Here is a 16,197-nt window from a genome sequence, read left to right on the forward strand (position 1 = left end):
AAGTAACCCCTCTCTTTAAGTAGGTTGTACATACTTGAATAAACACTTGTGATAACAAATTGTATGCATGCTGCTGCTAAGAGCATTTTTTATATTTAGCACTTTAAATTATGCACAGTGATGTATCCCCAGGGGCCACTTGAAAAAAAGATACCTCATAAAATAAGGATGTTTTATAAGGCTACAACTTCAGTTACCAACCTTAAACAGATAATAGCAACAACAGGAAGGGATGAAATTGTAATTTTTGTGGTAAAGGATTGGCTATGACCAGTTATTCTGACCCTAAACTACCTTTTGACCAAATAAACAGCTGGACATTTATAATTGTTTTGCCCACCCAGACCTGGACACAAACTTGCACCATAGGCCAAAAAGAATAGACGCTGGTGGATATTGTCTTAATAGCATTGACTGACCCCATTCGTTCTGAGGGTATGTCTACACATGGAGCTGGAGGTGTGACTCCCACTTTCCATGGAAATACTTGCACTAGCTTAGGGTTACCATACGTCCGGATTTTCCCGGACATGTCTGGCTTTTTGGGCCTCAAATCCCCGTCCTGGGGGAAATTCCAAAAAGCCAAACATGTCCGGGAAAATAGGGACATGCGGGGCAGGGGGTGCTGGGCCGGGGCCGGGGCCGGCGGTGCTGGGCCGGGGCCGCTGGGCCGGGGGTGCTGGGCCGGGGGTCGGGGGTGCCGGGCTGGGGGCCGGGGCTGGGGGCCAGGCCGGCGGTGCTGGGCCGGGAGCCAGGGCCGGGCCAGCGGTGCTGGGCCGGGGGCCGGGGCCGGGCCGGCAGTGCTGGGCTGGGCCGGGGGTGCTGGGCGGGCTGGGGGTGCTCGGCCGGGGGCTGGCCCAGGCCTGCACCCCAGGGCCCGAGCCGAGCCAGGCTGGAGACGCCGGGGCCGGGGCCGGGGCCAGGGCCGGAGGGAGCCGCTTGGTTGGGGGGGCCAGACTGGGCCGCGCCTCCTCCCCCCACCCAGCTTACCTGCTGCCTGCTTCAGGCTTCCCACGAATCAAATGTTCGCGGGAAGCAGGGGAGGGGGCGGAGTTGGGGCGGGGACTTTGGGGAAGGGGTGGAGTTGGGGCAGGGCCTGGGCCCGTGGAATGTCCTCTTTTTGGACGCTCAAAATATGGTAACCCTACACTAGCTCAATGAGCTAGTGTGCTAAAAATAGTAGTGTAGTCAGGGTAGCACGGGCAGCACTGAACAATCAGCAGTGACATGGACTAGCCATGCCAGGTATAAACCCCCCTGAACCCTGTGGGTATGTACTTCACACAGACGTGCTACCATGGCTACACATGAGTATGTGCAAGTGAGCTCAGAATTACGCTTGGAACTAGGAGTAACTAAAGAGTTACTAACCTCTCCCCACAACCTGGTGACAAAATTTACATCCTGCAAGACTATGCTGTACCACCAGATGCCACTAGCAACTAGTGATATTTTTATGTCTAGCATACTATTCCGCCTCTAGATGTCTCTGTGCTGAATAGAGTTAAAGACAGGGAATGATCCCTGTTTGGTAAATTAGGGAGACAAAGCTGAAACTCTAGCTTTGTGGAATGCTGTTTGCTTATGGCTGTCGCTTATCGTTTTCTTTAATAAAAGAGCTGGACTGTGATTTCACATATCATGGCAGCAGCTGTTTGGCTGGCATCCCACCAAGCTCCCTGCTCCTCAAAAACCAAAATTGTATATCCAGATTGAACAAGTCATAACAGATTGAATATAGTCACTATCAGATAAACATAGTCAGAGAAAAACACATCTGGGCAATTGTACAATATCCTCAAATGTTCTAAGTAGGGTCCTACCAAATTCACAGTCTATTTTGGTCAATTTCACAGTCATAGGATTTTAAAAATCATAAATTTCATGATTTCAGATATTTAAATCTGAAATTTCACGGTGTTGTAACTGTAAGGGTCCTGACCCAAAAGGGCGTTGTGTGGAGGTGGTCGCAAGGGGGGGTCTTACTATTGTAGGGGGGTCTTACTATTGCCACTGTGATGTTGCACCCCATAATGCTTTATAGAAATATGCGTATGAGTGTAAATATGACATAACTGGAATATGTTTTATGCTAGATATGCCATGTAACATATCTTTGCAAAGGTTATGTTCTTCTGCATGTATTCATCCTATTTGTATGCATATATCATTTTTGTATTCGAAATTATGAATATTGGCTGTGTACTTGTTTGATCTTAAGTAGCCTCAGTGAAGCATTTAGTCAGCTTCTTGAGAAAAGACTATTCTCAGTAACTGCCCAATCAAGAAACACTTAGTTTGACAATAGACTTTGATAGACGCCTATCCAAATCTGAGCTTTCCTGGGAACGTTCCTATAGAGAACTAAGTCATGCATGGACATGTGACTTGCCCACTTTTTACTTATTAATTAACCCAGAGCAAGTAATTAATTCCTGGGGGAGCAAACAGCTGTGCATATCTCTCTATCAGTGTTATAGAGGGCGGACAATTTATGAGTTTACCCTGTATAAGCTTTATGGAGAGTAAAACGGATTTATTTGGGGTTTGGATCCCATTGGGAACTGGGTATCTGGGTGTTGGAGACAGGAGCACTTCTTAAGCTGTTTTCAGTTAAGCCTGAAGCTTTTGGGGGATGTGGTTCAGACCTGGGTCTGAGTTTGTAGCAGGCTTGCCTGTCTGGCACAACCAGGCAAGGTACTGAAGTCCCAAGCTGGCAGGAAAAACAGGCTCAGAGGTAGTTTCAGCACATCAGGTGGCAGTCCCAAGGCGGTTTCTGTGACCCAACCCATCACAGCCATGCTGTAACAGGGCAGCCACCCCGCTCTGTCTCAGAAAGGATTAAAAGCCAGCCCTTGGAGAGGGCTGGGGCTGAGAGCCAATCAGAGAAGGCTGGGAAGTAGCCAATCAGGGCAAGGCTGGGCCCTATAAAAGGGCTTCAGGGCCAAAAGACTGCCAGTCTCTCTTCAGCTTTGAAGAGGGAAAGATTGGCTGCCTGCAAGCAGAAGGGGGTACCTTGGACAAAGCAGTGCTGGGAAGAGCTAAGGAGCTCCAGCCTGGCATACTCCCAGGTTGAGACTTTGCTTCCAAGGCCTGAGGCGGTACTGGGTCTGTGGGGAAGCAGCCAAGGAAGGAAGAGGCAGCTGGTCCAACCCTCTTGTTGCTGATGAGTGGCCACTTTAGACTGCAGTTTGCCCCTGAGGGATGGGGCTAAATGAAGACTGGCAGTAGGTCATTGAGGCAAGGTGGGATTGGGGGTTCCCCTGGGGAGGGAAGAACCCCTGAGTGTGGAGGTACTGCTGTGGGGCAGTACCCCAGAGAAGGGGCACTATGGGCCAGGGGGGACATGGGGCTTACACTGATGCCAATGGTAAGACCAGTAGTGACAGCAGGAGAGACAGACACCGGCCAGCAGAAAGTGCTCTGGAGCTGGAAGAGCTAATTCCTGAGGTAACCAGCAGGAGGTGCTGTGGCAGTGAGTGTGCACCTTGCTACGCACCCTTACTTCTGGGCTGCTGCTGCAGGTGGCATTGCCTTCAGAGCCGGCAGCAAGAGAGTAGCAGCTGCTAACCGGGAGCCTAGCTCTGAAGCAGCTCCTTGCCAGCAGCAGCATGGAAGTAAGGAAGGTGATACCCTACGATGCCTCCTTTATCACCTTCCTTACTTCCATGCTGCTACTGGCAGGGCGCTGCTTCAGAGCTGGGTTCCTAGCCAACAGCCACTGGTCTCCAGCCACCCAGTTCTGAAGGGAGTGCAGAAGTAACGGTAGCAATACCATGGCCCCCCGACAATAATATTGTGACCCTCTCTCTCCCCCTCCTCCCACCATACACACAGGTGGATTAGGGTTTCCTGGGGCTGTGGGGTGGAGCAAGTGGGGGGCCCATTCCATCCCTTCTGCCTGTGGCCCTGACCCCATTCCTCCCTTCAGCTTGTGCCCCCACCCACCGTCCCATCCCTTTCCCCGGGGCCTGTCCCTGTTTCTTCCAGGGTGCCCTGCATTCCATCCCCCCACTGCAGCCCCAACACCCCTTTTGCTCCTTTCTGCCTCCCCCAACAGTGGGTTCAAGACCAGAGAAGCTTTGTCACCACACCATGGCTCCAGGGCCGCAGCAGGGAGTAAGAGCTTCTCCAGTCCCAGGGCGGCAGTGGGAGTCTGGGTGATGGGACTTCCCCTGTCACCTCCCACACTTCTGTGGGGGACCAGGGTTGGGGCACTGAGGCTTCTTCCACTCAGCACTTCTGCCAGAGAGCAGGTTGGGCACAGGGGCTTGCTCTGGTGGGGATGAGGGTCACGGGGGGGGGGGGCTGTCCCCATCTAGCTGGCTTCTGCTGGGGAGGGGATCTGGGGCCATGGGGAGAGGGGGTGTTTCCCCATTCCATGGCTGCAGATGGGGTTGGGGGCCACTGGGGAAGGGGCAGCGCTTCCTGCATTCTGCAGCTGTTGCCAGGAACAGAGGCCACTGGGGGGGGGGGGGCTTCCACAGCCCAGCACTGCTGCCGCAGAGCCGAGTTGGGGCGCAGGGGCTTCCCCCACCCTGGTAGCCAGGGCCTCTCGGCCTATGCTCCTTCCACCCAGTGGCTAATCCGCCCCGCAACATCCTTTTGGGTCGGGACCTCCAGTTTGAGAAACATTGGTCCTCCCCATGAAATCTGTATAGTATAGGGTAAAAGTACACAAGACCACATTTCACGAGGGAGACCACATTTCATGGTCCATGATGTGTGTGGTTTTTTTTTTTTTTTTTTTTTTTAAGAGTTGTGAATTTGGTAGGGCCCTATTTCTAAGGCATCTCCCCAATATTTGGCAGACTGCTTTCTGATGTGTCTGATTTCCTTGACTTTCTGGATTTGGGAGATCATTTTTAATGCAGTGTGGTATGAAGACATGAGTGGAAGAAACAAGTCGTATAATTGGCAGAGCAAAGAGAGAATGGAAACGTTTGGACACAGCTGCTTGAAGGCAAGGCTGAGTAGTAATTTAAACTTGGTCTATGGATAAGGGGAGTCCAGTGGAATGCTTCAAAAAGCAAAGTAACTATCTTATAAACAGGCCAGGAATATGTGGCTGCTACATTTTGGATTGACAGAGGGGTAAAAATATGAGTATCAGGAAAACTAGTGATGAAGAGGTCATAGTAGTCAAGATAATCGGTATGGCATGGACTAGCGTGTCACTCATCAACATGGGAAGGAGGATAGAGTTTGTTTTGTAATAAAATGTCAGATACCAGCAGTCACTTCAGAAAATGTCTGCAAAACATGATTTTTACATGATGTATTATTGCTAAGCCACATTATTAATTTACTATAAGGTTAGAATAGGTTTCTATAATGCTGCTTCATAAAAAAATCCTTTACCTTGATCAGTGAATATGTACTGGATCAACCAAATTGGTTAGTTTTTGCACACTTAAAGATGTAGCTTTCTTCTTCATTGGAAAAGCCTTCCATCTACTTTGCAAAGCAGTCAATAGCAGTGAAATCATATTTATAGCATATTCAGTTTTAAGAAGTCTCTATCAGGTTTATCCCAACTAAACCATTATTTTTTCTAACCTATTAATAGATTAAACACATTTTCCTGTCAGTTAATCTAATTAGTGATATTCACAACAATATAAACACTGTGAAGTCATGTTAATATGAAAATAGCATGTAATCAGCTGACAATCTGCCTCTAAAAGTTCAAGAGCATCAGTATAAAACATACATATACACTCTGTATCTCTGTCCTGCAATTTTGGATCAACGTGTAGTATTTTGCCACTTTTCTGAAATTTATCACCATTTGCAGCCTCTGTGAAAATTAAGTATCATATAATACTAGTTAATTGATAATATAAAAAGTACATGCCTTGCTAATATACATACATATCTATTTTATGGCTAGACACTCCTTGCTACACAGCTAGCGATCAAACTATCTTTCCTGTCAAAGCTCTATTTCAATCAGAGCTCAGATACTACCATGCTGAGGGGGTGAAGTGTAAGAATTTAAATAACTAGGACCCCAATTCTAACTTTGCAAAAAGATAACAAATCAGCACAAGATTTAAATTGTCATCTGCTATTGATGAACTTTGCAAGAACTTTGATCTTATAAAGTATATTTTAGAGATAGGGAAGTTTAAAATGAGCCAGTTTCTCGGTTTGAAAGTTTCCTAACTTTTCCTGTGGTTTGTCACATGTCTAAAACAGCTTGGCCTAAAAACCTGATCTGTTCCATTCTTTTAATCACATAGGCACTGATGTGTCTGACTAGTTTGGACTTGTTTAGTGGGAAAACTATATTGTCTTAACAATGTTTTGGAGGTTATAACAAATGAACACCAATAAATGCAATCTGAGCAAGGGGAAAAAAGTATTATATTCAGTATGAAATGAGGAGGGGAGAGTTGACAATACCCAGCCAGACCCCTGGAACTTGAAAAATTAGCCAGCTATGAGACAATGATAGGTGACTGTATTCTTTGCAAATAAGCCTGTGTGTGTGGGTTTTTTTTTGTGTGGTTTTTGGGGATTTTTTTATCAGTGCTAAAATAAAAATAAAGCTGAAAAGCCACACATTTGGTTTATATTTTTCTGTCTCCCTCGATGAGGGAGGAACCAGGTATTTAAAAATCTGAAGTCCACATAATGCTTGCTCTTGTGGAAAAAGAAGAGAGGAAAAACTAAAATGGTTTAAAAATTCCTCAACCTTACTTATCTGATGCCTTTTCTCTCTAAAGAGCTCTCCCATCCTTTCCATTAAATAATCAAGGCCTTAATGGTTTGTTCTGTCATTGTCTTGATGTAGCTGTAGTCATCCACTCAGGGGAAAGAGAAACAATATTATGTGACTCACATGACTAATCACATAGCAGAAATGACAAATACATGAATATTTGTAACCATCACTTTGTGAGAAAGTCACAGACTAACAAATGTTTGCAAAACGGTATTCCTTGAACAGTATTTAAAAAAAGTTGCTCTACTTATCACACCACTCCCATCTGTTGCACTTTCTGCCACAGTGCCACCTGTGGATCTCTACCTGTTCTATCTATGTGCCTGGAACTTGTGTTCATCATTCTGAGCTTTCCCCAAGACTGATTGTACATATGCCCACTCACGCCAACCCCTAGAGCTGATGGTGAAAGTAAGAAAGAGTGCAAAGCAGTATCCACTACTGCCTGTGTGAAAATAACCCCCTCCTTTGATAGGTGATACTCAAGTTCTTAATCAAAGTTTGATTCTTAATTAGTGTTCTGAGTTTCTTGTTTGCAGGGTGAAGCTAGTTGGTTAATCCCAGTGTCACATATTACTTAAACATTTACCCTTTTAGAATTTTGAGGAAATTACACAAATGCATAATGTTAGAATATATATTTAGTAGGATGCACTCTAACATGATATCCTCAGACCTTTCCCATCCATGCAGTAATATTCTATATGTAGTGTAAGAATTTTCAATTTACACGTCTAACAAGTGATAAACTGGATGTCAGGTGTACACACACAAAAATGCAACTACTGAACAGAAAATGACGTTCTCCTTGATTTCTAAGTTTAAAAAAAAAGAATTCAGCCAAATACACATCTTACACAGAAATGCTCTGTAATTTAGAATAAGTAATATTCTTTTGAAATATGCTCTAGCTCAACCACACTATATGGCTTTGATGCAGGAATTACGGAGTGAAATTCTTTATGCAGGAGGTCAAACTAGATGATCAAAATGGTTCATTATGGCCTGGAACTCTATGAATTTATGAAAATGTAAGAAACCAAAATATACACTGCCCAGTTCATCTTCCCAAAGTGGGCTTGAATAAAAAGTAATATCATCATGTAACTAAAGAGCATTCAGGTGAAATTTGTATAGAGTATTTACATATGAAGCATTGTCAGGCTTCAATGGTGAAATTCCCAAAGTCATGTCTCCCTCTGGGGCATGGACACTACTGGGTGAGTGTAGGGTTGCCAGCTGTCTGGTTTTCGACAGCAGCTGTTAAGTCCAGTTGGTGATGCAGGGGGGCTAAGGCAGGCTCCCTGCCTGTTCTGGCTCTGTACAGCTACCCGGAAGTGGCCAGCATGTTCGGCCCCTAGGCACAGGGGCAACCAGGGAAGCAACCAATATCAAACGGAGTGCCCCAAGGGTCGGTCCTGGGGCCGGTTTTGTTCAAGATCTTCATTAATGATCTGGAGGATGGCATGGACTGCACCCTCAGCAAGTTTGCAGATGATGCTGTAATAAGATGAGGCCCGGAAACATAAACTCTTGTATCAAAGGCCCAGTCTGAGGCCTGAAGCAAAGTACTTCCAGGCACTGCTAAGCAAAAGTTGGGCTGTGAGCCAGAGGCAGGCCCTACTCACAGAAGTTGGTGAGAAGAGAGTTGTTAGAAGCAGGTGCATCCACACATAAGTGCTAATAAGAGGAACTTGTGCTAAGATGGCATCAGGACTCTCCACAGAGCTAACAAGGAACAGGCAGGTGCATCTTAAAGACAGGGTCAAAAGGACAACATGATGGATAGGTTTGTTTGAACCAACATAATCAAAGAGGGAGACAGCCCCCAATGAGTAAAGAGGCTGTACTTCAATACGTCAATAGGAATGAGTAATCTGTCCTGTAACTGTATAAAAGTAGGGGCCAGACTGTCAGGCATAGGGGGCAGTGGAAAGTCCCGCCACTGACTGAGCCGGTCCATTGCAAGGGAGCACAAATTCATAGTATGTTTTGTAGAGTCCACGGGAAACTATTACTGTGCTTCGTTTGACAATAAACCTGGCTCGCGTTCCTTCGTACCTTACTAGAGTATGTGGTGTTTGGGGGTTCTCCTGGGGTTTGCTATGTCAGCTATCTGTGCAGAACTGGGGCAGCACACAGAGGGAACATGGACGCAGCCAACTGTTATCATCATCGAACAAGAGCAGAGCATCACACCGGTAGCCACTGACAACAGACGCTAAACTGGGAGGAGTGGTAGGTATACTGGAGGGTACGGATAGCATACAGAGGGATCTAGAGAAATTAGAGGATTGGGCCAAAATAAATCTGATGAGGTTCAACAAGGACAAGGGCCGAGTCCTGCACTTAGGACGGAAGAATCCCATGCACTGCTACAGACTAGGGACCGAATGGCTAGGCAGCAGTTCTGTAGAAAAGGACCTAGGGGTTACAGTGGACGAGAAGCTGGATATGAGTCGACAGTGTGCCCTTGTTGCCAAGAAGTCTAATGGCATTTTGGGCTGTATAAGTAGGGGCCTTGCCAGCAGATTCAGGGATGTGATCATTCCTCTCTATTCAACACTGGTGAGACCTCATCTGGAGTACTGTGTCCAGTTTTGGGCCCCATGCTACAGGAAGGATGTGGAGAAATTGGAAACAGTCCAGGGGAGAGCAACAAAAATGATTGGGGGGGGGCTGTAGCACATGACTTATGAGGAGAGGCTGAGGGAACTGGGATTGTTTAGTCTACAGAAGAGAAGAATGAGGGGGGGGGGCGAGATTTGATAGCTGCTTTCAACTACCTGAAAGGGGGTTCCAAAGAGGATGGCTCTAGACTGTTCTCAGTGGTACCAGATGACAGAACAAGGAGTAATGGTCTCAAGTTGCAGTGGGGGAAGTTTAGGTTGGATATTAGGAAAAACTTTTTCACAAGGAGGATGGTGAAGCACTGGAATGTGTTACCTAGGGAGGTGGTAGAATCTCCTTCCTTAGAGGTTTTTAAGGTCAGGCTTGACAAAGTCCTGGCTGGGATGATTTAGTTGGGGATTGGTCCTGCTTTGAGCAGGGGGTTGGACTAGATGGCCTCCTGAGGTCCCTTCCATCCCTGATATTCTATGATTCAGCGTGCTGCCCCAGTGCTAGCTCCGCAGCTCCCATTGGCTGGAAACCACAGCCAATGGGAGCTGTGTGGGCAACACCTGCAGGCATGGGCAGCACACATAGCGTAGAGCCGCCTGGCTGTGCCTCCGCTTAGGGGCCGGACATGCCGACTATTTCTGGAAGCCTGCCTTAGCCCTGCTGCATCACTGACTGGAAGCTGCCTGAAGTAAGCGCTGCCCAGCTGGAGTCCGCACCCCAAACCCCCTGCCCCAGGTCAGAACCCCCCGTACTCTAACTCCCTTCCAGATACCACACCCCCACCTGCACCCCAACCCCCTACCCCAGGTCAGAACCCCCTCCTGCACCCAAACTCCCTCACAGACCCCATCCCCTTCCCCTAGCCCTGAGCACCCTCCCAGAGCCTGCACCCCCTTCTGCACTCCAAACCCCTTGGCCCATGCCAGGAGCCCCCTCCTGCACCCCAAATCCCTAAGCCCTACCCCAGAGCCTGCACCCCCAGCTGGAGCCCTCACCCCAGCCCCCAGTCCAGTGAAAGTGAGTGAGGGTGGGGGAGAGCGAGTGATGGAGGGTGGGGCCTCGGGGTGGCAGGGAAAGGGTGTTCCTTTTTGTGCAATTAGAAAGTTGGCAACCCTAAGTGAATGGGGTGAAAGCAAACTCTGCAAGATACACTATAGGTGCACTTGAAATCTGTTTCCCATGTGGGAAGTTTCTGTGGGTTTCTCTGTACCTGTTGGAATTTAGCACCCTCTTTTGACTGAGGATGCAAAGAACTGGGAGTGGGGAGCTGTTTCTGATGAATACCCCACTTAGAGTTTACCTAACAGGTGACCAGGAATACAAAGTGCTAGAGATTTTAGGCCGAAGTGCTCAGAATTTGGACTCCGATTCCTCTTTGCAAATACCCAAGAACAGTTGCCAAGATACATTCTGTGCAACCGGAGCAGGGCTGTACTTTCTGCCAGGTACTGCAGCACAGACTAGCACAATTCTGCACTCTTGGCTGGGTTTCTTCTTTCTCCATTTCCTTCTGACACTAAAGACCCCTATACTGAGCAAGGGAAAGAAACACTAGCTGCGGGAGCCTCAGAAGGAAAAGTCTAGGGTGATTTAGGAGGAGGATCACACTGGGAGCTCTGCACTCACTACAAGGGGTCAAGGCAAAATTAGAGTAGGGCAGGGGGAATTTGGTTCTAAAGGATCAATCTATTTTTTCTGCTCTCCCCCCCACACACACTTATTTTTAATTGTTGTAGAGAAAGAAATGCAGGAAGGAAAAACTCTGTGTGGAGTGAGGACAGGAACAGCTGGAGTTTTCCTTGCAAGAGGGTGGGGAGCAGGGGAGGCTGTGTTAGCTGTATCGTGAGTCCTCAGAGCACCTCTGCTCTTGCTCGGCAGCTTGGGCTGCACGCTGCTGTCTCAAAGGTCGCTTGTGATAAGCATAGGGCCTCCCCTCTCTCCCCCCTCCGCCCCCCAACCTTGGCTGCTACGGCTTTGGCTGTGACATTCAGTCTCTTCCATGCTGGAGAAGTAGTAGCGAGCAATGTGCTAGACAGAGGGGGACGCTGCTGCCTTGGCTGGACCTGCTGCTGCTGCTGCAACCATGTGTCTCTCTCTCTGGCTGTGACACAGTAACAAGGAAATTGGTGGGATCTGTCGTTATCTCCACAAGGGAAAGGTGACCCGCACAAAGGTAAGCGAAAGTGAGGCGTGGCTCTTCTGTTAGCAACTGGCAGTGGCGCAGTGTCCCTGGAAATAAGCAGACGGGGAAGTCCGTCTCCTCAGAAAGGCTTTTTGCAAAGGGTCGGGAAGCTGAGTAGAAAGCGTGTTTCCTTTGAGCTGTCAAAAATAAATTGCATGCGGGAGTTTAAAAGCTCAGCTCGCTGTTCGGAGAAGCCAGACCAGTAGCCATGCAGCGATGTGCTGCAAACTAAAAATCACCCATGCCGCTTTGCAGCGCTGGGAAACGCAATCAAACTAACCGATCGATGGGACTTAATTAAAACGGGGCATAGCCTGCAGGAGACTGGAACTGGGCTGAAATGTTCCCTTTAAGATGTGTGCGGTGCAGATTAAGGATCTGTTTAGGGAAGGAAGGGGATTTTAACAGGGGTGGGGGAGGGGTTGGGATGTATTTATGTTGTCATTTAACCTAACCTCGTTGTCATTTAACAAGCATAATAAACCAGCCCCGTCATCCAGTGCTGAGAGCTGCAGCCTCCCTTAGCCCTGTTGTGTTGTATGTCCCCGGCAGGCTGGCAGCGATGGAGGAGGACATGGGCAGCATGCAGCAGAAGGCGGCTGAACTGGAGCACATGGCTGAGGTCCTGCTCACTGGGGAGCAGCTACGGTAGGAGATGGCTCCTTCCTCCCGCTCAAACATTGCTACAGACTCTAAAAGGGGTAGGGTGACCAGATATCCCGATTTTATAGGAACAGTCCCGATTTTGGGGTCTTTTTCTTATATAGGCTCCTATTACCGCCCACCCCCGTCCTGACTTTTCACACTTGCTGTCTGGTCACCCTAAAAAGGGGAAACTCCTTTGCCCCTGTTTTTAAGGAAATTGCTGTTAAATGGGCAGCATTTACTTCACAGCGGTGTAAATCTGGATTAACTCCATTTAAATCAATGGCTCAAATTTTGCTGTCGGTTGCACAGGTGCAATCCTGTAGGGTCTGATTCTGGTCTCCCACTGGTGTAAAGCAGAAGTAACTCCACTGATGTCAATGGTGTAAACCTGACGTAAGTGACGGTAGAATCAGAACTGCAACCTCTGTGAACTTGTGTGCCTCACCCTCTCTAAACCCAAATTATCGGTGCACACACATACCTCTGTCAGACCTGCTAAACCACACACATTTGGGAAATGAAGGGTTTTTGTGTGTGCTTCAATTAGATTCTTACAAACTCCTGCTTTCAGCCTGTCACAGCTGCTCAGCTCTGCTGTTTCAGCTAGGAATTGGGCTATATGTAAATAGTATTGCAGGCCTGGGATAATGAGTTATCTATCATTCCTTGTAATAGTTACTGAGACTGCTACAGTCCAGGGGCAGCTTTCTATTCCATTCTGGTTAGGGTCTTCTAATTTGGTCATAGCTGTACTATCTGAGGACTCTGGGGAAGGTGACAGCAAGTCAGCCAAGAGGTTTTAAAAGGCAAAACCAGAAGAGGAATAATAATTAAAATCAGATTTTAATAGATTTCTGGTCCAGTGTGTCAAATATGATTGGCACTATAAAATGATTAAGTTAGATGGATAGAATAAACCTCCATTAAGATCCAGGGTTTTTTAGTCTCTTTGAATAATGCTGAAAGACTTTGGGTCTAACACAGCCCGTTTTTTATAGGGTTTTTTTTTTTTTTTAAATTTTGGATCAGTTGACCAAATTCCTATGCATATCACAGAGCAATAAAGAAGAAAATTGTAAAGCTTCCCAATTCTCACTGTTAATATAACTTGTGATTCAGGAAATACAGACGATTGTATGATAGTGGTATAATCAGAAAGACGTAATAGCAGTATGCCAGAAGTTTTCTTCAAATTTTCAGCAAATCATTTAAAATGCTGGTTTAACATTTTTCATTCATAATTTTGAAAACGTTGCTTGATCTGGGAGCTGTTCAGATGAGAACCAAAGTTCCTTGATTTCATCTCAATCGAAGTCAAATATTCAGACTAATGGTTATTACTAAGATCAGTTTGTATTTTAAATTTGTATGTCGATGGCAGTTAAACTAAGAAAATACTCTGCTACCTCGATATAACATGACCCATATAACACGAATTCGGATATAATGCAGTAAAGCAGTGCTCCGGGGGGGTTGGGCTGCGCACTCTGGTGGATCAAAGCAAGTTCAATATAACGCGGTTTCACCTATAACGCGGTAAGATTTTTTGGCTCCCGAGGACAGCGTTATATCATGGTAGAGGTGTAATTACCACTAAAGCAGAATGTTTAGGAATCCTCTTCAGTTTTAAGATGCTAGTTCAGAAGACATTTTCATAGCTAGTAGTTATTTTTTTAGGTTACTTATGCTGGTCAGATCCTCAGCTGGTTTAAATTGGTGTAGTTCCAGAGTAAGTGAAGCATTGCTGATTTGCATCAGATGAAGATCTGGCTCATGGGTTTTGGTTCTTATTCTAAACTGGTATGTATACATTTTCTTAGGAATTAGCTTAGGAATCTTAGCTTCAGCTGTTGGGGCCAAGTTTTTAAAGGTACTTAAGTGCTTAAAGAGGCAGATAGGCAATAGGAGTTAGGTCAGGGTTCTCAAACTGGAGGTCGGGACCCCTCAGGGGTCACGAGGTTATTAAATGGGGGAGTCACAAGTTGTCAGCCTCCACCTCTGACCCCGCTTTGCCTCCAGCATTTATAATGGTGTTAACTATATAAAAAAGTGTTTTTAATTTATTAGGGGGGTCACACTCAGAGGCTTGTTATGTGAAAGGGGTCACCAGTATAAAAGTTTGAGAACCACTGAGTTAGGCTCTCTTGAAAATGCCACTAGGCACCCCTCTGCACCTTTATGCACCTAAATATGTTTAAAAATCTGGCCCTTGGAGACTCGCCTCACCATTGCTGCAGAAGTTGTAGTGGGGTCAGCCACCTCCCATGCACCCATTATGGCCAGGGGTGCTGCTGTGGTGGTGCCCTGCCAATAGAGTTGCCAACTTTTTACTCGCACAAAACCGACCACCCTTCCCCTGCCCCCTGCTCACTCCATTCCCCCATCCCTCTGTCACTCACTCTCCCCACCCTCACTCATTTGCTCATTTTCACTGGGCTGGCTCGCGGGGAGGGGGGGTGGAGTGCAGGAGGGGGCTCCAGGCTGAGGCAGTGGCTTGGGATGCAAAAGGGGGTGAGGGCTCCAGCTGGGGGTGTGGGCTCTCGGGTGGGGCCAGGGGTGGGTGGGCTTAGGGTTCAGGAGGGGCTCTGGGCTGGGGGGTTGGAGCTGAGGGGTACAGGGCGTGGGAAGGGGCTCTGGGCTGGAGTGGGGGTTGGGATATGGGGTGGGGCTCTAGCTGGGGGTGCAGGCTCTGGGGTGTGATTGGGGATGAGGAGTTTGGGGTGCAGGAGGGTGTTCTGGGCTGGGATTGATGGGTTTGGAGGGCAGGAGGGGGATCAGGTCTGGGGCGCAGGGGTGTGTGTGAAAAGTGGTCCTTCCGGGAGCTTACCCCAGGCAGCTCCTGGAAGCAGCGGCATGTCCCCCCTCTGGCTGCTACGCAACGGCACGGCCAGGCGGCTCTGTGTGCTGCCCTGTCTGCAGGCGCTGCCCCCACAGTTCCCATTGGCCACAGTTCCTGGCCAATGGGAGCTGCGGGGATGGTGCTTAGGGCAGGGGCAGCGTGCAGAATCCCCTGGCTGCCCCTATGTGTATAAGCTGGAGTGGGGACATGCCGCTTTTTCCCAGGAGCTGCGCGGCATGGAGGCTAGCAGGGAGCCTGCCAGCCCCACTCTGCAGCGCTGCCAACCAGACAGTCAATGGCCTGGTCAGCAGAGCCTCCAGAATCCCTTTTCGACCGGGTGTTCCAGTCAAAAAACAGACACCTGGTCACCCTACCTGCCAATGATTTTCCCCTCAAAGGGCTTCTTAAATAAACATTCCCTGCAGATTCCTGAATTTCCCTCCTGCTGACTTGGGGTCCTGCAGGAGCCCTTTTGCTCCCTGTAGCATCTATATAGATGGGGCTCATTCTGTAATCAGGGCTGGCTTACCTGCAGGTTCTCCAGCCCATGGGGCAAGCCATCCTGCTATAGTAATAATATGTTACTTATTTTTACATGATGCTACCAGAGAAAATAAAGACAGTCTGTACCCCTATAAATCAATGGGGATCCACATGGATGGAAGGATCCACTCTTGTGAAATCTGATTCCAGGATTCGGGCCTAGGTTTATCTCTGAATTTGTATCCCCCTCTGATACAAATATTTGTGTCTTATTTTTTCACTGTCTAGATCATCTGGGCAACAGAATAAGTTTGTTAGCTGCACGTTTTGTTTCAGAAAATAAGGGCCGCCAATATATGGTAGCAAACGGGGTGGTAGACAAGTTTTGGCCAATGGTATATTTGTGGTTTCCTTTTCTTTTCCCATCTAAGAGAAGTATATAAACAACTTGCCTGGTTGCCTCAAAGAGGAAGATATTACAATAAAGGTATTATAGATGTGTATAGAACAGACAAACTGATGCTAGAAAATTACAATAAAAACAGATTCTGAAGAAACATACTGTAGTCAATTCTTAGTGATGCTTACAAACATTACATAAGATCTTAGAGGAGATGATTTAGTGACTAGTGATTATGTGGATAAAATGTGTATGAGTAAGTGCTACATACTTCAGGATCAGGGGGTAGCCGT

General features: G+C 47.5%; 1 protein-coding gene across 4 annotated transcripts in view; it reads left to right on the forward strand.

The window, feature by feature from the left end:
* Positions 1–11,287: 11,287 nt before the first annotated feature.
* Positions 11,288–16,197, forward strand: part of DEPTOR (DEP domain containing MTOR interacting protein) — a 114,227-nt gene continuing 109,317 nt past the window's right edge. The window contains exons 1-2 of one of the 4 annotated variants that reach the window (XM_034763527.1): positions 11,288–11,525; positions 12,009–12,182. In XM_034763527.1, coding sequence (XP_034619418.1) covers positions 12,097–12,182 — 86 coding nt within the window. In that variant the 5' untranslated portion in view covers positions 11,288–11,525; positions 12,009–12,096. The other 3 variants (XM_034763526.1, XM_034763529.1, XM_034763528.1) reach the window with 3 other exon arrangements.

The sequence above is a fragment of the Trachemys scripta genome, chromosome 2 (assembly GCF_013100865.1).
Source record: "Trachemys scripta elegans isolate TJP31775 chromosome 2, CAS_Tse_1.0, whole genome shotgun sequence".
Taxonomy (NCBI): Eukaryota; Metazoa; Chordata; order Testudines; family Emydidae; genus Trachemys; species Trachemys scripta.